This window comes from Cucurbita pepo, chromosome 11 (assembly GCF_057944985.1).
Source record: "Cucurbita pepo subsp. pepo isolate OVF chromosome 11, ASM5794498v1, whole genome shotgun sequence".
In the NCBI taxonomy this organism is placed as follows: Eukaryota; Viridiplantae; Streptophyta; class Magnoliopsida; order Cucurbitales; family Cucurbitaceae; genus Cucurbita; species Cucurbita pepo.
The window spans coordinates 14097438-14122002 of NC_141808.1; the positions used below are offsets into that span (position 1 = coordinate 14097438).

At 35.0% G+C, this 24565-nt stretch overlaps 2 protein-coding genes across 3 annotated transcripts; both read left to right on the forward strand.

The window, feature by feature from the left end:
• The first annotated feature begins 3101 nt into the window (after positions 1-3101).
• On the forward strand, positions 3102-6085 carry LOC111805282 (transcription factor BHLH089). Its single transcript, XM_023690275.2, has 6 exons — positions 3102-3699; positions 3842-4036; positions 4119-4184; positions 4465-4533; positions 4631-4702; positions 5634-6085. Exons 1-6 carry the CDS (start codon positions 3334-3336, stop codon positions 5760-5762), a joined length of 897 nt encoding a protein of 298 aa, XP_023546043.2. The 5' UTR covers positions 3102-3333; the 3' UTR covers positions 5763-6085.
• A 5178-nt stretch (positions 6086-11263) lies between these two features.
• On the forward strand, positions 11264-14595 carry LOC111805291 (carbon-sulfur lyase). Of its 2 annotated transcripts, none has more exons than XM_023690285.2 (3): positions 11264-11421; positions 11690-11818; positions 13957-14595. In XM_023690285.2, exon 3 carries the CDS (start codon positions 14008-14010, stop codon positions 14416-14418), a length of 411 nt encoding a protein of 136 aa, XP_023546053.1. In that variant the 5' UTR covers positions 11264-11421; positions 11690-11818; positions 13957-14007; the 3' UTR covers positions 14419-14595. The 2 variants fall into 2 exon arrangements, with proteins under 2 accessions (XP_023546053.1, XP_023546052.1); XM_023690284.2 differs by having other exon boundaries at positions 11270-11426.
• Positions 14596-24565: the final 9970 nt, after the last annotated feature.

The following is a 24565-nucleotide window of genomic DNA, read 5'->3' on the forward strand; positions in this document are numbered from 1 at the left end:
ATTAATTTTAAATTTAATAAATTAATTTTAGATGATCTGTTAATATTTTATTTTAAAAATATAATCGCAATCTTTTCAAAAGCTTCATTAATATTTTTAATATATTTAATTAAAAATTAGACATATTATGGTGGTCACCACATTATCCCTAATTAAATTCAAACCCTTTAATGTTTAAACAATGACTTTATATCACAATAGACCATTCAACACTATATCATTACTTGGTAGTTGTTAAGGAGACAATTAAATTCATCTTCATTCAATAATTTATGTAGGGTATATAAGTTATGGCGTATAGGTTAGACTTGTATAACCTAGAGTTACGCGTAGGGCACGAGTTCGGACTGTGTTGGGTTTGAGAAAAGTTGTCGACCAATCCAAATTTCAGAGCGGTTTGGTTGGGGTCAGAATTACGAGTGTGCACGAGTTGGGGTTTGAGAAAAGTTTTGAACCAATCCAAAATTTCAGAACGGTTTGGTTGGTGACCTGAATCACCTAACTAGAGTTCATTACCCAACATAACCCTCTCATTTTCGGGTTGGGTTGGGTTGGGTTGTTTTTTTTTTTTTTTTTAATTATTCAAAAAATCATATAATATTTAAATATTAAACATTTACAAGTCAACTGATCGCTATTACGAGCATCAATTATTCTTCATCTTCGTAACAATCTTAAAGGTAGAGTAAGGCTGGGTTGAGTAATGAACCTTATTTTTTATTTGGTTATGTTGACCCGTTAGAAAAAAGTTCCCACATGTGAACAAGGACAAAAGCTGTAACCGCCCAAGCCCACCGCTAGCAGATATTGTCCTCTTTCAGCTTTCCTTTTCGAGTTTCTCCTCAAGGTTTTTAAAATACGTTTGCGAGGGAGAGGTTTCCACACCCTTATAAAGAATGTTTCGTTCTTCTCTCCAACCGATGTAGGATCTCACAAATCCACACCTCTTTGGGGCTAAGTCCTCAATGGCACTCGTTCCCTTCTCCAATCGATGTGGGACCCACCAATTCACCCCCTTTGGGGCTCAGCGTCCTTGCTGGCACACTGCCTCATGTCCACCCCCTTCAAGACTCAGCCTCCTCGCTGGCACATCATTCAGTGTCTAGCTCTGATACCATTTGTAACAGCACGACCCCACTGCTAGCAAATATTATCCTCTTTAGGCTTTTCCTTTCGAGCTTCCTCTCAATGTTTTTAAACACGTCTGCTAGAGAGAGGTCTCCACACCCTTAAAAAGAATGTTTCGTTCTCCTCTCCAACTGACGTGAGATCTCACAAAAGCTTTCTGTTTTTCAATAAACAAGCTTTCCGCTCTTCATTCTCACACCATTTGAGATCAAATTTGAGAAATATTAATCAGAATTCGAGCTAACATAAACAACTCGACAATCAAAATACCCATAAACCTCTTTAAATTTGAAGATTTCGAATCTTCATTACTATGATTACGATACTACATCGAGATAAATCTTATTTCGATCCTATTTGAAGCCTAAGATTCCCCACCATTTGAGGCGAACCTAACTCGAGAGAATTTCCGTTAAAGCCGAACCAAACCAAACCAAAACCAATAATTATAGGTGGGTTGTAGTACGTTGTACAAGGACGTGGTAGACTAAGGTACATGTAAGTAAGTAAGGGGTACAGAAAGGGAGGGAACCGGCCGGTCCGGCCCACGGACGGCAGCGTAGGGCCGGTGGGAATTTTGGTGGATGAAAAAAAAAAAAGTAAGCAAATCGGACGGTGGAGATCGGGTTTTGGAAGAGACGGGAAGGTGGAATCTGACGGTGGATCTTCCGAGAAAACCTCACAAGGATGTGACTTCCGGTCCAACTCTCGAGGCTTCTGCCACTGCTCAGCTCAGCTCTGTACTGCCAGAGAAAATAAAATATTTTTAATATTTTTTCAATTATCGAATTAAAAGATTAAAATAAAAAATAAAAACTTTTTCACTTTTTTAATTCCATTTATTTGACTCTGAAATTTTTAGTGTTTTTTTTTTTTTTTTTTTTTTTTTTTTTTTGTTGAATTCGATAAAGAGATATAATTATTACAATATAATCTATTTTACTATTTTTGTTTAATGTTAAATTAATAATAAATAAAAAAACTTCTATTAAAAATGCTTTTTTAGTTTCCAAATTTTCAATAATAATTTTATATTTAAAAAACACATTTATCCTTAATTTCAAAATTTTCACTAATATCTAATATTATTTCATTTTTACATAATATATTAAATAATTTTTACCGTAACTACTCTTAAAATTAAAAAAGAAAACGCTTTATAAAATGTAGACTGACACTCATAAAGGTTAATAGTTTTAAAATTTTTATTGTGCCTTACAAGGGAAAGTACAAGGGAATTCTTGGAATGTTTTTGAGAGTTCAAAGGTATTTTAGAAATTTTAAGAGTATTATTAAAACTTGACGCTAAAAAAAATTGAATTAGAAAAATAAAAAATTATATTAAAAAGGATATGATGGTAAATAATAAATCAACCACAAAAAAAAATGTTTTATTCCCCCTGTTAATCACTCTCATTAGGGCTAGCGTCTTTGCTGTCACACTACTACTGTAACAGTTTATAGCCACTGCTAGTAGATATTGTTTGCTTTAGTCGGCTATATATCGTTGTCAGCCTCATAATTTTAAAATGGGTCTGCTATGGAGAAGTTTCTACATATTATAAAAAATGTTTCGTTCCATATAACGTGTAATTTTATTTAAAGGAAATTCGAATATCCTAAATTTTTAATTAATTACTTTTTTTTTATTAATGAATTAGGTTTAAACCCTATTTTAATCTTTAAATTTCTATGTTTATATATATATATATATATATATTGGACCTCTAATTTTAAAAATATTAATTTTAGTTATAAAGTTTATAAAATGTCAAAAACAACATTTTAAAATTTAAATATTTAGAAAAATATTATTATTATTTTTTTAACGAGAATTTAAATAAAAGACAGTTAATATCCAATCGGATGGACATCTCTAATTTTGACTGGGAGGGTATTTGATTCGGAGTGCGAGCCATCGAACCTCAGATCATACCATACTTTTTTTTTTTTTTTTTTTTTTTTTTTCTCTCTCTCTTTCGCAGTCATAAGCATAAATTCAATCGTTTTCACTCGCCTTCCTTTTCGAACCTACTTAAACTCCACATCTCTCTCTCCCTCTGTTTCTTCATCACAGAAATCTGCAGGTTTTTCAGTAATCTGAGCTTTCATCGCTTCTGGGTTCTCTGTAATTCCCAATATTATGAGCTTATTGATACTCATACTTCTAATTTGAATCCCCAGAAGAAGCTTTCGGGAATCGAAATGAATCCACCTACTTTGATGAACGATGGCTCATTTCCGAGTAACCCAAATGCCAATGCCAATATCACGCCCTACAATCTCCCGGAGATCTGGCAGTTCCCAATTAATGGCGGAACCGGTGTTGATGAATCTGAACCTGGACTCGCCCTCAGGATGGCTCACCTCGCCCATAATTTGGGGCATTTTGAAGAGATTGCTATGGGGAATCCAGAGGTTTCGTCTAGTGTTCCAATGAACTTGCTGCTGTTGCAGAGACTAGCTCATGTCCGTGGCGTTTCCAAGAAGCGGCTTGATTCAGACCAAGATTCGCCTAAGCTCAGTTCGTCTAGTAATGGCAACAATGTCAGTGGCAATAGTGGCGCCGCGGTATTCGTTTCTTCTCTCTTGACTTCCATTACATTGATTTGAATTCTGTTTCGTTTTCTTTGGTTAAATCTAGAATGAAATTGGTGTATTGAAACTGAGAATTTGAATCGTATTTTCTTTGTGCCTGCCAACTGTTCGACAGAATGACTCTGGTGGAAAACGCCTTAAATCAGCGGCTTGTAGAGATGATAAACAAGAATCTAAAACAGAAGCGGAACCCAGATCTGGCAAGGCCGAGGAGAACTCTCAACCCCCTCCAGAAAAACCCAAATTGGATTACATCCATGTGCGAGCGAGAAGGGGCCAAGCAACTGATAGCCATAGTCTAGCAGAAAGGGTACTCACTCAAGCCATTAGTTATGTATTAGTGCTACCAACTTGGGTTTCTCTCTTGTTGATTAGAATACTCTGATGAACAGGCCAGAAGAGAAAAGATAAGTGAGAGAATGAAAATTCTACAAGATTTGGTTCCTGGGTGTAATAAGGTAGATCCCTTTGTGTTTAACAGTATTATATATCCCATTAATGAGGCGTTTTTTTTTTTCCTTCGAGCTTAACTGAGATGTCATTTATGAAAAGAATCCTGGAACAAGTTCATGTTGTAAGATTTGACAATGTTTGAAACTTTTTCAAAGAATTCTCCAATAAAACCATCTGGCCATGTGTTCTTTGATTCCCCCAAATCATTGATAGCTCGTCGACTTTTCAATAATTGGTTGTCACTTTTAAGTTGTAAGCATGGAATTAAGAGTTGGAAGTTCTCAGGTCATTGGAAAAGCTCTTGTACTAGATGAGATAATCAATTACATTCAATCTCTTCAGCGTCAGGTTGAGGTATTACTGGAAGCTTTCTAATAGTTATTGATATTGCTTTCTTGTAGACCTGAAAAGTACTGAACTCCATGGTAATCAATTTTCACTTGATGTGCAGTTCTTGTCAATGAAGCTAGAAGCAGTTAATTCGAGAATTGGTCCTGGAATTGAAGTGTTTTCTCCTAAAGATGTGAGTATCTGAAACAAATTTTCTGTTCATTTTGCTATTTGATTCTATGTATCAACTATTCGTTATGAAGATCCGAAGTCATGCATGTTTTTACCCTATCAATTTTAACTTTTTATCTTGGATAGCAAATTTTTGAATTCTGATATTCAAAGCTGAGTGGGTTTGATTTATTCTCACTAAAGGAAAATGAAAGTGAACTCTTCGTTCACATAGTTGGTGAGAATTACAAATAGATAGGAGTTTCGACCTGTACTGTAATGGTCCAAGCCCACCACTAGCAGGTATTGTCCACACTCATAAATAATGTTTCATTCTCCTTCCCAACCGATGTAGAATCTCACAATCCACCCTCCCTTCGGGGCCCAACGTCCTCATTGACACTTGTTCCCTTCTCCAATCGATATGGGACCCCCAATCCATCCCTTTTCGAGGCCCATCGTCCTTGCTGGCACACCACCTCGTATCCACCTTTATTTGGGACTTAGCCTCCTCGCTGACACATCGCCCGGTGTCTGGCTCTGATACCATTTGTAACGGCCCAAGTCCACCACTAGCAGATATTGTCGTCTTTGGGCTTTCCTTTTCGGGATTCCTCTCAAGGTTTTTAAAACGCATCTGCTAGGGAGAGATTTTCACAGCCTTATAAAGAATGCTTCGATCTCCTCTCCAACCGACGTGGGATCTCACATGTACACTCTTTAAAAAATGCAATAGACTCGATGGAAATAACCCTTTTTATGCTTCCTCACAGCCATTGGCATAAATTAGGATTTGGTGACAGAGATAGAAAACTATGATTCTTTTGACGTTCTTAAATCACAAGTTTAAGTTCTTGTTGGGCGAAACCAGGGGAAAGATTCAGGGAGATGAAGATCCATTTTTTCTCTTGAAATATCATTCTACCATAACAAATCTAATTTTTCCATTTCAGTATGGCCAACAGACATTCGATACAACAGGTACGACATTCGGCTCACAAGCAACAAGAGAATACAGCCGTGGGTCATCACCCGAATGGCTGCATATGCAGATCGGTGGCAGTTTCGAAAGATCGACGTAGTAGTCTAGTAAATTCTCTGAACCATTACTAATAAAAGCAAGAAAGAGCAGTAGTAGAGCTCTCAACAAGTATAGTCCATATGGAAAAATGGAAAGGTAGAGTTAAAATGACAGACTGAAGCATGAAGATATATGGATGCTGTTCATCATAGATCTGCTTTTAAGTTAGTGATTGAACATCTGTTAGTGTGTTGGAAAGTAGATTCTCTGATATCTCTGCTCATAAACTCCTTCATACAAATACTAAAAAGTTAACCTGCTGAACAAGCATTATTCTTGTGAAAATAAAGTATTGCTTGGAATGAATTTTCAACATTATTATTATTGTTGCAGAGCTTCTGTTTTTTTCTTTTGTTCTTCAGAGTTTGTTTACATTTAAAGCCATTATTGATTAGCCTGTCCCTTTGGTACAGTGCTTATGAATCCTTGTAAGTGCCATATTTGGACTTCAGGTAATAGCTCATAATGAATAAGGGTTTGGATATGACTGTAAAAACTGGATTTTGTTCCTCTCTGGTGTATTTCTTTTAGTGATTTGTAATAAGTTGTACTTAAGGTGTAATATATAATTGTAGGGATAAAACGGGCTTTTGATCTAGATATAATTTCAAATAACAAGAGAAATATATAATTGTAGGGATAAAACGGACTTTTGATATATAATTGTAGGGATAAAACGGACTTTTGATCTAGATGTAATTACAAATAACAAGAGAAATATATAATTGTAGGGATAAAATGGGCTTTTGATCTAGATGTAATTACAAATAAGAGGATCTATTAAAGAGTTTAGTTAATTAATTTTTTATCATTGTGTTTATAATCTATGGTTCTATTAATCTTTCGATCAAGCTGGCTAAAATAAATTTTTAATTATTTGAATTATTATTTTTAATTTATTAGATATATATATGGATAATTTCTATTTTGCAATATAATTTTGGTAAAAAAAAATCAACCTTTCTAATAAATTCAATAATAAATCATATATATTATTTCTAAAAACTCAAATTTCAATATTTCAACTTTTAAAGAGAAATATAAATAAATAAATGAATAAAGTGAGTAGGATAGGGAGGCAGAGATTTGGCCAGTTGTGAGTTAACAGGAACAAATCTTTCCCCACTCCCTCCTCTATTCCTCGCTCAAATAAAGATTTATCACTTCGTTCTAGATGGGTCCCGATCTGATAAATGGACGCTTCTATTTTAGAACTCTCATTAGTAGATTAAAGACCCACTAAAACTTTCTATATATATATATATATATATTTTAATACAAATTTACTTGACCTTTAATTTTATTTAAGTCTAAATAAATTCAAAATCGTGCTCATTTCCATCAAATTATAATCATGTCACCTCACACATTTTTAATTCAACAACTCGATTCAACTTATTTTAGTCAAATGTTACAAGTATACATTGGTTGGAGCTTGAGGAAGGAGATCAAGTTGTTAGGTTATGAAGCCTGGTGATTATTTATAGCTTAGTCAACCGTTATATACTAAAGCTATATATGGTAAATGACATCTAAAGTAAATTGTCATAAATAGTAAATAGTTATACTAGTTATATATATATAGTAGATGGTTATATCTAGTAAAACTATATATAGTAAGTTGAACCATATATATATCTCTTAGCTTTGAAAATGTACTTTCTATATTATCTGTATTCTCTCTTTCTATACATACGTGAAGTTATCCATACAAATCCTTTAGCCAATATTTTCCTTGCATTTGCTCTATCCTGTTCTTTGTGTTCATCTAGATCGAGTGTGTGCATTGTTGTGCGATCCTAACAACTGGTATCAAAGCTAGGCGAAAGTCATCAAGATCTGTGAAGATGGAAAGTTCAACGATTGGAATTGAGAAGTTCGATGGATCCGATTTCGGTTTCTGGATGCAGATTGAAGATTATCTGTACCAGAAAGATCTTCACGAACCCTTGTTAGGGGTGAAGCTGGATACCATGACCACAGAACAGTGGAAGCTCAAGGATCAACAAGCCTTAGGGCTGATCCAGTTGATGCTATCTAGAAACGTGGCGTTCAACATCATCAAGGAGAAGACAACGTTAGATCTTTTGAAGGCGTTGTCGAATATGTACGAAAAATTGTCGGCTATGAATAAGGTGTATTTGATGCGGAGATTGTTCAATCTATAGATGTCTGAAGGTGGATCTGTTGTTGATCATATAAATGAATTCAATATGATCATAAGTCAACTGAGTCCGGTGGAAATTAATTTCGAGGATGAAATTAAAGCATTGATTTTGATGTCATCTTTACCCGAGTCGTGGGATACTATTGTTGCCGCAATCAGCAGTTCCCGAGGATCTGATAAACTGAAGTTTGATGAAATTCGAGATGTCGTTCTCAGCGAAAGTATTTGCAAACGAGAAATTGGAAATTCATCTGGTAGTGCTCTCAGTGTTGACCAACGAGGAAGAAGTAAACCGAAGGGTCCAAACAAAGGGCGATCAAAATCAAGGAACCAGAAAAATCTTCAAATAGACCAAACATAACGTGTTGGAATTGTGGAGGAAAATGTCACTTTCAGACATATTGTACAAGACCAAAGAGGAAGTAGAATCACAAATCTGGAGATGATGATGATTCTATAAATTCAGCAGAAGACATTGGGGATGCTCTAATCCTCAGCGTGGACAGTTCGATTGAATCCTGGATTTTGGATTCAGGTGCATCTTTTCATTCGTCTCCAAATAAAGAGTTGTTCCGAAATTTCAAGTCTGAAAATTTCGAGAAGATGTATCTTGCCGACATCAAAGATTTGGAGATCAAAGGAAAAAAGATGCCTGCATAAAAACTCCGGCAGGAAACCAATGGACATTAAAGAATGTCAAATATATTCCTGGTCTCAAGAAAAACCTTATCTCTATTAGTCAATTGGACAACACAGGTTATGCAATAGAGTTAGGGAAGAGTTCGTGGAAGACTATGAAGGGTGCTATGGTGGTAGCATGTGGCACAAAATCTGGAATCTTATACACCATTGCAGGGTGTATGAACATAGCTGTTGTTGCTGAGAGTGCTTCAAATTCAAGTTTATGGCACAGTAGACTTGGACATATGAGCATGAAAAGAATGAAGATGCTGGCTGCGAGAGGAGTTTTAGAAGGTCTGAAATATGTTGATGTGGGTCCTTGTGAGAACTGCGTTATGAGCAAGCAGAAACGAGTTAGCTTCATAAGGACTGCCAGAGAATTGAAGAAAGTGCGGTTGGAAATGGAACCAGATGTGAAGCATGGTTCCAAGACCACGAAGCTAGTGGGAGTTGAGCTTGAGTTGCAGGGAAACTCATCTAGTGATGTTGTAGCAGATACTCATGAAACTCCTGAGACTACTGTTGGGGAATCAGATGTGGAGCAAGGTTCCAAGACCACGAAGCAAGTGGAAGTTGAGCTTGAGTTGCAGGGAAATTCATCTAGTGATATTGTAGCCGATACTCATGAAACTCCTAAGACTACTGCTGAGGAACCAGATGTGGAGCAAGGTTCCAAGACCACGAAGAAAGTGGGAGTTGAGCTTGAGTTGCTGGGAAACTCACCTAGTGATGTTGTAGCAGATACTCATGAAACTCCTGAGACTACTGCTGAGGAACCAAATGTGAAGCAAGGTTCCAAGACCACGGAGCAAGTGGGAGTTGAGCTTGAGTTGTAGGAAAACTCACCTAGTGATGTTGTAGCTGATACTCATGAAACTCCTGAGACTACTGCTGAGGAACCAAATGTGAAGCAAGTTACACCTGAACCGGTCTTGAGAAGATCATCCAGCACTATTAGAGTACCAGATATGTATGTATCTTCGTTACACTATCTGTTGCTGATGAAAAGGAACCAGAGCCCTTTGATGAGGCCCTACAGTTGGAGGATACAACCAAGCGGGAGCAAACAATGGATGATGGGATGTCTAGGCTTCAAAAATGCGTTGTACTGAGGCTGAGTACATGACAATAGCTGAAGCCGAAAAGAAGGCGATATGGAAGACTGACTATCTGGAAGAATTGGGCAAGAAGCAGCACGAAAAGATTCTTTATAGAGATAGTCAGAGTGTCGTACAGTTGATGAGGAACCTGGTCTATCATTTAAAGACAAAACATAGAAGACAATATCATTTCACTCGCAGGTTAGTAAAAGATGGTGATGTGTTTGGAGAAGATAGAGGGTGCAAAGAATCCAACAAACATGTTGACAAAATGTGTTGATGTTGGAATATTGAGGTTGTGCAAAGCCTTAATTGGTATGGTGCCATGAAGATGCTCATGGTCGTTTGAGAATGAAATTCTTGGTTGACTATATCAATCTCCAAATTGATGGGAGAATTGTTAGGTGATGGAGCCTGCTTATTATTTAGAGCTTAGTCAACGGTTATACATAGTAAAGCTATATATGGTAAATGACATATAAAATAAATTATTATAAATAGTAAATAGCTATGTATAGTAAAAAGCTATATTCGGTAAAGCTATACACTTATATATATACCGTAGATATTATATTTGGTAAAGCTATATATAGTAAGCTGAACCATATATATATCTACTCAGACAGAGTTTTGAAAATGTACTTTCTATATTCTCGGTATTCTCTCTTACTGTACATACGTAAAGTCATCAATAGAAATCTTTTAGTCAATATTCTGCTTGCATTTTCTCTATCCTGTTCTCTGTGTACATCTAGATCGAGTGTGTGCGTTGTTATGCGATCCTAACACTAGTTTGGTTTGAGGTATAAAAATTTATGGATTTTTTGTGAGCTATAGACAAGGATATCTCCCTCAACCTTGAATGATTTTTATGAAGTCTATCTTAATAGATTCAGAGTGAGGAGATCTACCAGATCGATGAAGGTTGTAGAAGTCTGAGAATTAGATCGACTAAATAAGTAACCATTTTTTTATTCCCAAATAAAAAATACTTGTGGGAATTGACAGGACTCAGACATACGAGCTATGAGCATGATGTAATGGATGAATTGAGCATGAAAATGGATTAGCTAAGCCTCAAATTATGAATTAATGACGGTTTAGCTTTATTCCACGTTTTAGGACATCTACTATTCAAATCTAAATGTTTTTAAATGGTTTGTGAGGACTATGACATGTATGATTGATCGTACCTTGCTCAATATGCATGTATATTACGCACGTATGTCTGATGTATGATTAAATTCTGTTTATGTCCCTAGAAGCATGATAAGAGGTTGGGACACATGTATTTCCTCATTGATATATGAACTAGATGTTATGTGCCCTAGAGGATACGTATAGCCTATTAATGAGCTTTAGCATATGTCTTATTTTTTCATGGTTTTATACAACATTTACCGTTTATGTTTGACTTTAAATCCGCCCGTCCCACGTTTTACAAAATTAAAAAATTGTACAGCCTTGAAAAGCTAATTTAACCGCTCCAATTTTGGTCAACAAAGGTCGTTCGCTACAAAATTCGCTACGGGCTCTCAAAACCAACAATTACGTGTGGAGGATTGTTGGGAGGTAAGTCCACGTTCGTTAATCAAGGGATGATCACGGGTTTATAATCACCGCTAACAATTTTGTTAATACTTGCACTGAATGCCCGTAAGCTGTGGCCACCGGCTCCCTGATTCACAGTCGCGAACGCCCACAGGCCATAGGTGAGGTTCGTTTGCTCTTCTTTTCTTGCTCTTAGCTTTCTCTTAATCCAATTTTTTGATCCGCATACCTCCTCGTCCTCTGTCTCTGTGTAATTGTGATTGAACATTATAGATTTCTTTCTTTCTGATTTATCAATCCTTACCCCGCCCCCCTTTGGTTCGGATGCCCTAAAATGATTTCAACTTAATCACTGCTTATAGATGTTGGAATTATAAACCAAATCGACGGAAGTACTTTCTGTTTAAATGCTTCAATGATTTGTATCAGGGTTAGATTTGACTATATAAGAAGGAGGAGACTCTCCAAATGGTTTAGGGTTCGATTTGAGAATTTAACAACTCCTTGACGTTTACCGAGATATTCAATTAACATTGTGACAGGATCCCCCTGTTTAAGGTATGTTCATATTCAAAACTATCATCTCTGCATTCTTTTAGTGTAATATATTACCAGTAGGTGCTCATGTTCGAAAGCTTTGATATGTGATTCCGTTTATGTTTGTTAAATTCTGTTCTTGCTGGCCTTTGATTTTGAATCTGTTGATTTAAGCTTCATCCAATTTGGGATGAGAAAGAAAGTTACTTACATTGTTGGTGGAGTAGTAATTAGGAGGGTTCCTCTTAGACAATCGAAGGCCACCTTGAGAAAAGGCCCTGAGGAGCATATAATTGGATTGACATTCTTCCCTTTCATATGTGATATTGTAGTAACTTGATAGTCACATCCCAGTTTTTGCTTTGAGTATTTCTTCTACGCATACCAGTTAAGGTTGTATGTAGGCTTATGAAGGAGTTTTTGATAGAAGAATATAAGAATGTGGATCTACTTTTCTTCCAAGTTTGATGTGAGATCTCTCATCGGTTGGGGAGAAGAACGAAACACTTTTTTATAAGTGTGTGGAAATCTCTCCCTATCTAAAAACTTTGAGAGGAAGCATGGAAGGGAAAGCCCAAAGAGGACAATATCTGCTAGCGGTGAGCTTGGGTCGTTACAAATGGTATTAAAGCTAGAAACTAAGCGATGTGCCAGCGAGGAGGCTGAACCCCGAAGGGGGGTGGACACGAGGCGATGTGCCAGCAAGGATGCTGGCCCCAAAGGGGGTGGATTGGGGAGGTCCCACATCTGTTGGAGAAGGGAACGAGTGCCAACGGGGACGCTGCGCCCAAAGGGGGATGGATTGTGAGATCCCACGTCGGATGGGGAGGAGAACGAAACAATCTTATAAGGGTGTGAAAACCTCTCCCTAGCAGACGCGTTTTAAAAATTTTGAGAGGAAGCCTGGAACGGAAAGCCCAAACAGGACAATATTTTCTGGTGGTGAAGTTGGGCAGTTACATTTGATCTCTAGTTTGGCCTAGACGAAGATAGATTAAAAAGAATCTTTTCACGAATTGGTTATTTTGAAGCTCAACTCTAATCATTCCAAGCTTGCGTTCTACTTTATCCAAGCTATTTTGGGACGGTAAGTGCCCTTCCATGGAAAACTGGCTTCTAAAAGTGTTTTTTGAGTTAGCAGATCCAACGCAAAGGTTAGAACTTTATGATAAGAGTGATAATAGGGTCTTGCGTGCCTCCCTGTGATTAGAAAGAAACAATAGGATCTTCAATGATGTCTGAACTATTGGCTAAATGTACAATACAGTAGATGACCTCAAATTAGAGTACCATTCATACGGATTTCAGTAATTATGTCAGCTTTTCAATTAACTTAGATTGGAAGCAATTTTTTAATTCTCCTACCCTTAGTGTAACAGCCCAAGCCCATCGCTAGCAGAAGTTTTCCTTTTTGGGCTTTCCCTTCCGGGCTTCCCCTCAAGATTTTAAAACGCGTCTGCTAGGGAGAGGTTTCCACACTCTTATAAAGAATGCTTAGTTCCCCTCTCCAACCGATGTGGGATCTTAGAATCTACCCCTTCGGAGCCTAGTGTCCTCGCCGACACTCGTTCCTGTAATAGCCCAAGCCCACTGCTAGCAGATATTGTCCTCTTTGGGCTTTCCCTTCTAGGTTTCCCCTCAAAGTTTTAAAACGCGTATGCTAGGGAGAGATTTCCACACCCTTATAAAGAATGCTTCGTTCCCCTCTCCAACCGATGTGGAATCTCGCAATCCACCCCCTTCGGAGCCTAGCTTCGGAGCCCAGCATCCTCGCTGACACTCGTTCCTGTAACAACCCAAGCCCACCGCTAGTAGATATTGTCCGCTTTGGCCCATTACGTATCGCCGTCAATCTCACGGTTTTAAAACGCATCTACAAGAGAGAGGTTTCCACACCCTTATAAGGAATGTTTCGTTCCCCTCTCCAACTGATGTGGGATCTCACAATCCACCCCTACACTTAAGTTACAAGGAATTTGTCTCTCCTTTGGCATTTTGACTGTATTCTATTTTTCTCGATGAAACGTTTTGTTTCTTGTCAAAAAGAAAAGAATCTACGATTTGATTCTAGAACAATTTTCCTTTCCGAATTAGTTAGTTTAGCAGGGCTAGTTTACAATAAGACGAAGATTTGAATCCTATCGACCATTTCTTATCAGGAAAACGAACAATCATTCACTGAAAGATCGAAAGGAGTGATTTCTTCTATAATGGACTCCGAGTTAGTTGCGCATAACGGTGGATGCCACTGCAAGAAAGTAAGATGGCGAGTCGAAGCACCTGCTAGTGTCGTAGCTTGGGATTGCAACTGTTCTGATTGCTTCATGAGGGCCAATACACATTTTATTGTGCCTTTGGAACGGTTCAAACTTTTAGGAGATTCCAAGAACTTTATTTCAACCTATACGTTTGGTACTCACACTGCAAAACATACCTTCTGTAAAGTTTGTGGCATTACCTCATTTTACCATCCACGCTCAAACCCAGATGGAGTTGCCATTACTTTCAAATGTGTTGATCCTGGAACATTGACCCACGTTGAGATTAGGCAGTTTGATGGGAGCAACTGGGAGGCCTCTTATGGTCATACAGGCATTGCTTCATTTTCTAAGCTATCTTAGAACATTAGTTAATATGCATTTTGATATTTGCTATAATCTATGTATATGACTGTTGACATGAACTTTGTTTAGACTTGTATTTGTACCAAATGTATATTCGTATTCCGAGTCTCGAGTCTTGTATGCAGGGCACACCATATTTCTACCGAGTCTATCTCTTCTTGGACTGTTCTATTATCCCTTTCAACCACTGTATTTTCCCTCTTTTGCCACACAAAAAATGTGTTGTTTGTTCGGTTTAAACCTATTCTAGATTGTTAGGGTCAATTTAGGTTAAATTACAAGTTTAGTTTCTAAACTTTGAATTAGGTTCTAAACGTTCAAACGTGTTTATTATGTCCTCTTAAACATTTAATTAACTTGCTTCTTCACGAGGGTGATAGACTCACGACGATTGCCATGCACTAAACTTTTGACTAGCGACATCAATTGCTACGATGACGAGCTCGTTGAACAACAATAGTTAGGCAATCTATATAGGTCATAAATCACTTTAGTTTAGTGACCTACACTTCAAACGACCTCAAATTGAATTACCCATAGTCGGTAGAGGTTAGATTTGCCAGCTCAAATGCACTCGAACATAAACCAAGCGAAAGCATGAAACTTTTCTAGTGAAGGTTAGTGGGTAACGATCTAACTCATTTTAAATGCTGTAAATTAGTTCCTAACCATGAAAATTATTTTTATGTTTAGATTTATGCTAATCAATTTGGAATTTTCAAGTCGATTTGAGAATATTTGGTTGAGTAGATGGGAATTTTCCTTCGAATAACTACATCGCAATGACTTGGTGCTAGGTTGAATTTTGAATATTAAATGTTCGTTGATGTTGATGTTGATGTTATTATAAAAGGTATTCATATTGTGTTTAGGATTTAGGGTTTAGGTCTAGAACATTAGTATAATTGCATAAACATATATTTTTTTTTTTCAGTTGGGACAATTATCTACATTTATCATGTCGATGTACACTAACTTAGGAGCTAGGTGGGTAGGTCTTGACTCTATATATTGGGGGTTGGTTGTCATCTTTTGAGATAAGTCCTACTCGAAACTCATCTAGGCACCGTTATTGAGCTCGTTACATAATATTATTAATGTATATTTTTAAATTAAGGTACTCTGACGAGTTAGGTTTGACTCCACTGGTTAGGTACTAATTATAATTAACAATCATCAACTAAGGTAGAATCTCTCCCTCTTCACTAATGAGCTGATACAGTCGAAATTTGAAAGATATTCGGGTCATTAAAACATCATTAAAAATAAGTAAATTTTTATAATTAAAAAAATGGTTTAGAATAATTGTTTTGAAACTATGCGTTTAGCGGCTACACATTTTGATTTTGGGAATATATTGGCATTTGGGGAAGAGAATCCCTCCTTCGTAGCTTTCGAGGCTTATTATTATAATCCAATCTAATTTGAGGGAACATATTAAATCAATAATAAGGTGCTTAATTTTATGATATAATTATTAATTACAGTGTTTAACTTATAATAAAATATTTTGATTGAATTAGTTCAAATTATTTAATCAATTTTTTATTAATATGTAAAATATTTATTTATTTTTAAATATTGAATTAAATTTTATAAATCAATTTCAATATATTTTTAAAAAATTTAAACTTCTCATAAAAGTAAATAATTGTGAGATCACACAGAGGATGATATGACAAAAGTGTGGAAATCTCTTTCTAATAGACGCATTTTAAAATCGTGAGGTTGACGGTTATATATAACGGGCCAAAACAGACATAAAAACCTATCTCTCTCTAATAGACGTATTTTAAAATCGTGAGGTTGACGGTTATATATAACAGGCTAAAACAGACATAAAAACCCATAGAAAATTAGAGTGGGGTTCGGATAAATCTAAACTAGTTTTAGGGAATCTATAAACCAACCAAATCCATAAAAAAAATTTATAATATTTAAACTCAATTCGGTCTAAATAAGTCGATAATCCATCTCAAACACTTTACGAATTGAGTTGAATTGATCGGAGTTTTCGAGTCATTGAAATAAATGTGTCCCAATGTACATAAAGATTCTTCCACAATTTCATGCATGAGCATATCTTGAGGGAGAAGCTGGTTGGAGTAACAAAGTTATTGGATATATTCTCTCCCACCAAACAATTATTTTATATTGAAGATTAGATTATGGAATTTTGTGAACATTAAAGAGATTGAAAATAGATTTGAAGCATTTAGGAATCCTTTTTGAGTGTTAATTATGTTGTTTCTACACTAATAATAATCATAATAATAATAATAATAAAAGAAACTACAACTTTTTACTATATGATATTCTAGAATGAGTTGTGTATTATTTAGACTAAAAAAAATAGTTTTCGGGTATGATTTTTTTCGATAGATTTTCTACATTGAATAATGTTGTTGTTATGTTGTACGTCTCATTATACCCGAAAATTATTCCCTTAGTCAAGCAGTTTTGGTAGATGGGCACCATTCGACCTATCCTGTGAGTTCTCGTGGAATGGGTCGTGGATTAATAATTATTATGGCAACCCTTCTCTTATGAAATACAACACGTCTTTGATTGAAGTACACGGAAACAAATAAGGGAAGCATAAAGAGCAACATGAGGAGAGAGTTTCTTTGTACTAAGAACCTAAATAAATTACTGACTATTTTCCTAAACTTATCTACCATTTATCAATACAAACAATTCTCTTAAATAAATCCCTAACCGTTTTTCCTTGCTCGAGTTAATAACTATCTTTACTAAGTCGAGCTTATTTACTCATATTCTCACCTGTAAGCTTGACTTGATCGAGATTCTTCACTTCGAGCAACTTTTGCATGTCTACGAAGTTTAATCCATGCTAGAGCCTTGGTGAAAATATATGCATGTTGCTTTGAAGTGTAAACATTGCTCACATCACGACCCAATTTTTGAGGTTTTGAGGAATCGGACTAGGACCAAAATACGAAATTGAACAAAAAAAAAAAAAAAATCAAAATCAAAATAAAGAACAATATTGAAAATAATGTAAAATTTTGTGCGGTTTAAAAGACATACAACACCAGTGCCAAAAGTTTCAAGCTAAATCAGACGGGGAAAATGGGTACAAGATACAAAATCAACCCTAAAAAGAATACAACTAACTGACGCCACTGGTCGACACCCCTCTGTGACAGTGCAGCTCTCGAGTATCTCCCTACCTCGTCCAGTATGTGAAAAAGAAAGGGAAAAATGGGTGAATATAAAAATATACTCAGTAAGTAACCTACTTGTAGGCTCTCATGCTTCCTTCTCCTAGTAGGTTTCCACGGCTTTCTTTTGGTCTATATGAGGTTCCAAATGATTCCTCATTGATCGTCTACCCGTGTATTCCCTAGTTGCTTTTCGAGACTGGTTTACGACGTCCTGACTCGTTCCTACAGTCAATAAAACTGTTCATACTAAACTACCTACCCGCGTAGTCTTTGATCTCTTCCAAGATCAGTTTACGAAGTCACTGTGTCGGCCTTGACTCGTTCCTACACTCAATAGGGGCTCTCATTGTGACACCTACCCATGTAATCCCAAGTCTAACAAGGATTGGTTTATAGGTTCGTCTCTTCTACACTCAATAGGGGTTCATGCCTTGAGCTAACTACCCATTTAGTCCTTATTTCTTCTCAAGAACTGGTTTAACAGGATTGGCCCTAACCCGACTCTACACTCAATAGTAACTCAGTTAGTTTTGTGATTTTGTAAGCTACCTAAATCATGTTAAGACTGTTGGCTTTTTGGCCTTGATCTCACTTTAATTAATTTCAATCAATTAATTGATGTTTTGATGATAACAAACCTACTTTTTAATTATTAATTATTTTCAGTATTTTGAACTGTCCACAGTATAAGGTCGGGAATAACAATTTCAACGACTTTTCAATCACTCAAATCAGAGCTAAAACGAAGAAATTACAGTCGAGACAACATACCCGACGTGATGATGTGGCAGCAAAATCAAAATGATGGACAAATCAAAATATATCAAAGTATGACATTTATGATTTTGGGAGAGTAACAAATGGTGGAGTTTTTCTTATTACTATATTTTTAAATAAAGTTATTTTTACAAAATATAAATTTGAATCTAACCGTTACTCACATCGATTTTTATTATTACTATATTATATTATTATATTATTATATTTTAAAATTTTGGTGGTTACTCACATAGTTTTTATTATTATTATATTATTATATTTATAATAAATTTTGAATTTCATTTGACCGTTACTCACATAACTTTTTATTATTATTATATTATATTACTATTATATTAAAATTTTGAAATAAATGAATTTAGAAAAATTTCTTATTTATTTACTTTTAATCTCCACCTTCCATTATTCCTAACACAATCCAGTGGTCAATATTCAATCCTACATTTTGCCACTTTTCTCCTCTATATAAACTCATCTTCCCCACATTTAAAAAAAAACACAACTTACATACATTCTCCAATCCTCATTTGTTCAAAGTCTTCATTGTTTGTTGCTCTCTCCAAGCTTACAAGTTTATTTCTTTTCATCTTATTCTTGAGAGGGATTATTTTTGTATTGTGAGGAAATAGTTGTGAGTATCCCAAATTGTAAATCTACTCTTTGAGAGAGTTGTGGTGTGTTATTATCAAACTCAAATACTTGTATCGGTTTGATCCTGCGCCGTGGAAAGGATTGAGTTTGCTCTTGAACTCGTAAAAAGAGCGGTGTAGCGGTTTGGCTCAGATCCGTGGAAAGAGTCGAGAAAGTTCTTTATTCAAATTCCCAAGAGGCGCTTGGGGAGTGGAGTAGGTCGAGTTTGACCGAACCACTATAAAACTACGGTGTCATTTTCTCTGACTCTTTTCTATTTAATTTCAAAATTATTATTGTGATTTATTGCATGTTCTACTTGATTATTGTTTTGACTTGAATTACTTTGTTATAGTAATTATCATCTTTTACTTATTTGTAAAAAGTTTCATCATTAGAAAAATTAATCACGTTTAAACACTTTTATCGTTAAAACCCTATTCACCCCCCCCCCCCCCCCCTCTAGGGTTGCCATACCGATCCAACAATTGGTATCAGAGCAGGTTGCTCCCATAGATTTTTTATCTAAACTTTATTGTTCGAGCTTATGGCAAACCTACGTGTTAAAAATGGTTTTAGTGAAGGGCAATCAACTTCTAGGCCACCTTATTTTGATGGAACAAATTATACATGTTGGAAAGCTAGAATGAAAATTTATTTGCAATCCGTTGATTATCAATTGTGGTTAAATGTTAGTAATGGTCCTTACATTCCAATAAAAATTGTTAATAATATTGAGGTGCCTAAATTAGAAAATGAATTTGATGAGCATGATATGAAAAAATGTTCTTTAAATGCTAGTGCTATCAATTGTCTGTATTGTGCCTTAAGTAATGATGAATTTAATAGAGTATGTATGTGTTCTTCGGCATATGAAATTTGGAAAACTCTTGAAGTAACTCATGAGGGAACCAATCAAGTTAAAGAAACAAAAATTAGCATGTTAGTTCATAATTATGAACTATTTAAAATGGAGGAAAATGAACCTATTGGTGATATGTTTACTAGATTTACTAATATTTTAAATGCTTTGAAAAATCTTGGAAAAGTATATTCTACTTCCGAAAATGTAAGAAAAATTCTTAGGTCTCTACCTAAAAGTTGGGAGGCAAAAGTGACGGCGATTCAAGAAGCAAAGGATCTCACAAAGCTTCCTTTGGATGAACTCGTTGGTTCTCTCATGACACATGAGATTACCATGAACGGCCACATGGAAGAAGAATCCAAAAAGAAGAAAAGTATAGCCCTAAAGTCCATCAAAGTTGACTCTGAAGATGAGGACGTCCTTGATGAAGATGATGTCGCCTACTTCACACGTAAGTATAAAAATTTTATTAAAAGGAAGAAACAATTCAAGAAACATTTCACAAATCAAAAAGAGTCAAAAGGTGAAAAGAGCAAAAACGATGAGGTAATATGTTATGAATGTAAAAAGCCGGGTCATATAAGAACGGATTGTCCTCTCCTCAAATCATCTAAGAAATCCAAGAAGAAAGCAATGAAGGCTACTTGGGATGATAGTGATGAAAGTGCAAGTGGAAGTGATGAAGAAGTAGCAAATTTTTGCTTCATGGCTCATAGTGACAAAGATGATGAACAAGAAGATGAACAAGAAGATGAGGTAACTCTTGAATCTCTTTCTTATCATGAATTATTTAAACTTGTTGATGAGATGACAATTGATTTAGAAAAACTTAGTTCAAAGTATGTTGTGCTTAAAAAGAAATATAAGACTTCAATTATTGAAAATAAGTCTTTACTGAATGAAATTTCTTGCTTAAAAGAGAAGGATCATAATATTATTAAAATTGATGTACCTTGTGAAAAGCATGTATTTGATTGTGATGAGAAAAATGCATTAATTGATAAAGTCAAGTCTCTTGAGCATGATTGTTGTGAAAAAGATAAATCAATTAAATTGCTCAAAGAAAATGAATCAAATAATTTGCAAGAACTTGGTAGGGCTAAGGAATCTATTAAAATGTTAACGATAGGTGCTCAAAAATTAGATAAAATACTTGAAGGAGGTAAGTCATATGGTGATAAAAGAGGATTAGGCTATATTGATGAATGCTCTACACCTTCAAATTCTAAAACAATATTTGTTAAAGCATCCCCTATCTTGTCTAAATCTAACAGTAAATTTGTATCTAAGTATGATAAATCTAGATTTGTGCCTATATGTCATTATTGTGGTGTTGAAGGTCATATTAGACCTAAGTGCTTTAAATTGAAAAATTCTCAAAACATCCCTTTAGCAAGAAAAGTTTCTCAAAATACAAAATTTAACAATGTTTTAGAAAATAATTTTTCGAATAAAAATAGAATACACAAATTTAGTCTAAGAAATAAATTATTGCATAATGTTGTTTGTTTTTCATGTGGTAAGTTTGGACATAAAGATTATTCTTGTTACTTATCCAAATACAATATCTTTAATATGAATGCAAATATGAAATGGATTCCTAAATTTGTGAACACTAACTTTCTAGGACCCAAACAAGGATGGGTACCAAAATGTCAATTTTGAATATCTTTGTTTTTAGGTTTGTTTGAAAGCCTCCAAGAAAAATAAGTGGTACTTGGATAGTGGTTGCTCAAGACACATGACGGGTAATCCATCCAAGTTTGTGAATTTTTCCAAGAAGGATGGTGGCTTAGTAACTTTTGGTGATAACAAGAAGGGTAAAATAATTGGTAAGGGTACTATAGGTAATGACTCTTGTACTCTCATTGAAAATGTATTATTAGTTGATGGTTTAAAGCATGACTTACTTAGCATTAGTCAATTATGTGATAAAGGTTTTAGAGTTGTATTTGATAAGAATAATTGCATAATTGAAAATGCTAGTGATAGAAAAGTTTTGTTTGTAGGAAATAGAGATGATAACGTGTATACTATTGATTTGAATGATTGTCCTACAAATGATAAATGTCTTTCGGTTTTGCTTGATAACTCTTGGCTATGACATAGAAGACTAGGACATGCTAGTATGTACTTGATTTCAAATATTTCAAAAAATTCATTAGTTAGAGGTCTTCCTCAACTTAAATTTGAAAAAGATAAAATTTGTGACGCTTGTCAAATGGGTAAGCAAACTAAGTCTTCTTTCAAATCTAAAAATATGATTTCTACTGTTAGACCTCTTCAGCTACTCCATATGGACTTATTTGGCCCTTCTAAAATAGCTAGTTATGGAGGAAATTATTATGCTTTTGTTATAGTGGATGATTTTTCAAGATTTACTTGGGTTTTGATGATAAAACATAAGAATGATGTTTTGAAAAGATTTGCTAGTTTTGTAAAAAGAGTTCAAAATGAAAAAGGATTTTTAATTACTAAAATTAGGAGTGACCATGGAGGAGAATTTGATAGTGTTGCCTTTGAAAAATTTTGTGAAAATAATGGTCTTTCTCATGACTTCTCTTCTCCGAGGACTCCTCAACAAAACGGTGTGGTTGAAAGAAAAAATCGTACTTTACAAGAATTTGCTAGATCAATGTTAAATGAGTATGATTTACCTAAATATTTTTGGGCGGAAGCCGTTAATACCGCTTGTTATATTTTAAATAGAGTTTTAATTAGACCTTCATTAAATAAAACTCCTTATGAACTTTGGCATAACAAAATTCCGAATGTTGGGTATTTCAAAGTTTTTGGTTGCAAATGCTTTATTTTGAACAACAAAGAAAAGCTTGGAAAGTTTGATTCAAAAACGGATATTGGTATTTTTCTTGGCTATTCATCTACTAGTAAAGCTTATAGAATTTTCAATAAGAGAACTCTAGTTATTGAAGAATCTATGCATGTGGTATTTGATGAATCTTGCAATAATATTTCTAATGAGTCTATTTGTAGTGATGATTTAGAAAGAAATTTTGGAGATTTACTCGTTAGTGACAACGGCAAAGAAATGGTTACGAGTAAAGAAGAGGTGAGCTTAAAGGAAGGTTCTTCATCAATGCCAAAAGAATGGAGGTATGCCTTGTCTCATCCCAAAGACTTGATTCTTGGTGATCTCGAACAAGGTGTGAAAACTCGCTCTTCTATTAATTTATTTAATAATCTTGCTTTTGTTTCTCAAATTGAACCAAAAAAGTCTTAAGGATGCCGAAAATGATGAGTTTTGGATTTTAGCCATGCAAGAAGAGCTAAATCAATTTGAAAGGAACAAAGTTTGGGAATTATTGCTGAGGCCATCTAATACTTCTATTATTGGAACCAAATGGGTTTTTAGAAATAAAATGGATGAAAATGGGAATATCATTAGAAATAAAGCTAGGCTTGTAGCTCAAGGTTATTGTCAAGAGGAAGGCATAGATTATGAAGAAACTTTTGCACCCGTTCCTAGATTAGAAGCTATTAGAATGTTACTTGCTTTTGCTTCTTACAAAAATTTTGTAGTATATCAAATGGATGTGAAAAGTGCATTTTTGAATGGTTATATTATGGAGGAAGTTTATCTAGAACAACCTCCCGGATTTGAAAATGTAGAATTTCCTCATCATGTCTATAAGTTGAAAAAGGCTCTTTATGGCTTAAAACAAGCTCCAAGAGCTTGGTATGATAGACTTAGTAATTTTCTTATCGGGAATGATTTTAAAATGGGCAAACTCGACACTACACTCTTTATTAAGATTAAAGAAAATGATATGCTATTAGTGCAAATATATGTGGATGATATCATATTTGGTTCTACTAATCCTTCTTTATGTGAAGAATTTGCTAAATGTATGCATAATGAGTTTGAGATGAGTATGATGGGAGAACTTAGTTTCTTTCTTGGACTTCAAATCAAACAACTCAAGGATGGTATCTTCATCAATCAAGAGAAATACACTAAAGATTTGCTCAAAAGATTCAAGTTCAATGGAGGTAAGATTGCAAGAACTCCCATGAGCACATCCACTAAGCTTGACAAGGATGAAAAAGGTAAAAGTGTGGATATTAAAACTTATCGAGGTATGATTGGATCTTTACTTTACTTGACCGCTAGTAGACCCGATATTATGTTTAGTGTGTGTCTTTGTGCTAGATTTCAATCTTCTCCTAAGGAATCTCATTTACATGCGGTTAAGAGAATATTTAAATATTTGCTTGGAACTATTGATTTAGGATTGTGGTATCCTAGAAATGTTGAATTTAAATTGGTAGGATATTCTGATGCGGATTTTGCCGGAAGCTTACTTGATCGTAAAAGTACTAGTGGAACTTGTCAATTTCTTGGTAGTTCCTTAGTTTCTTGGTTTAGTAAAAAGCAAAATTCGGTTGCCTTATCTACTACCGAAGCGGAATATATTGCGGTTGCTAGTTGTTGTGCTCAAATTCTTTGGATGAAACAAACTCTTTGTGATTTTGGATTAAAGTTTAATAGTGTGCCTATATTTTGTGATAATACAAGTGCTATTAATTTAACTAAAAATCCTATTTATCATTCTAGAACTAAACATATTGACATTAGACATCATTTTATTAGAGAGCATGTGCAAAATGGACATATTATTCTTGATTTTGTAAACTCTAATAATCAACTAGCCGATATTTT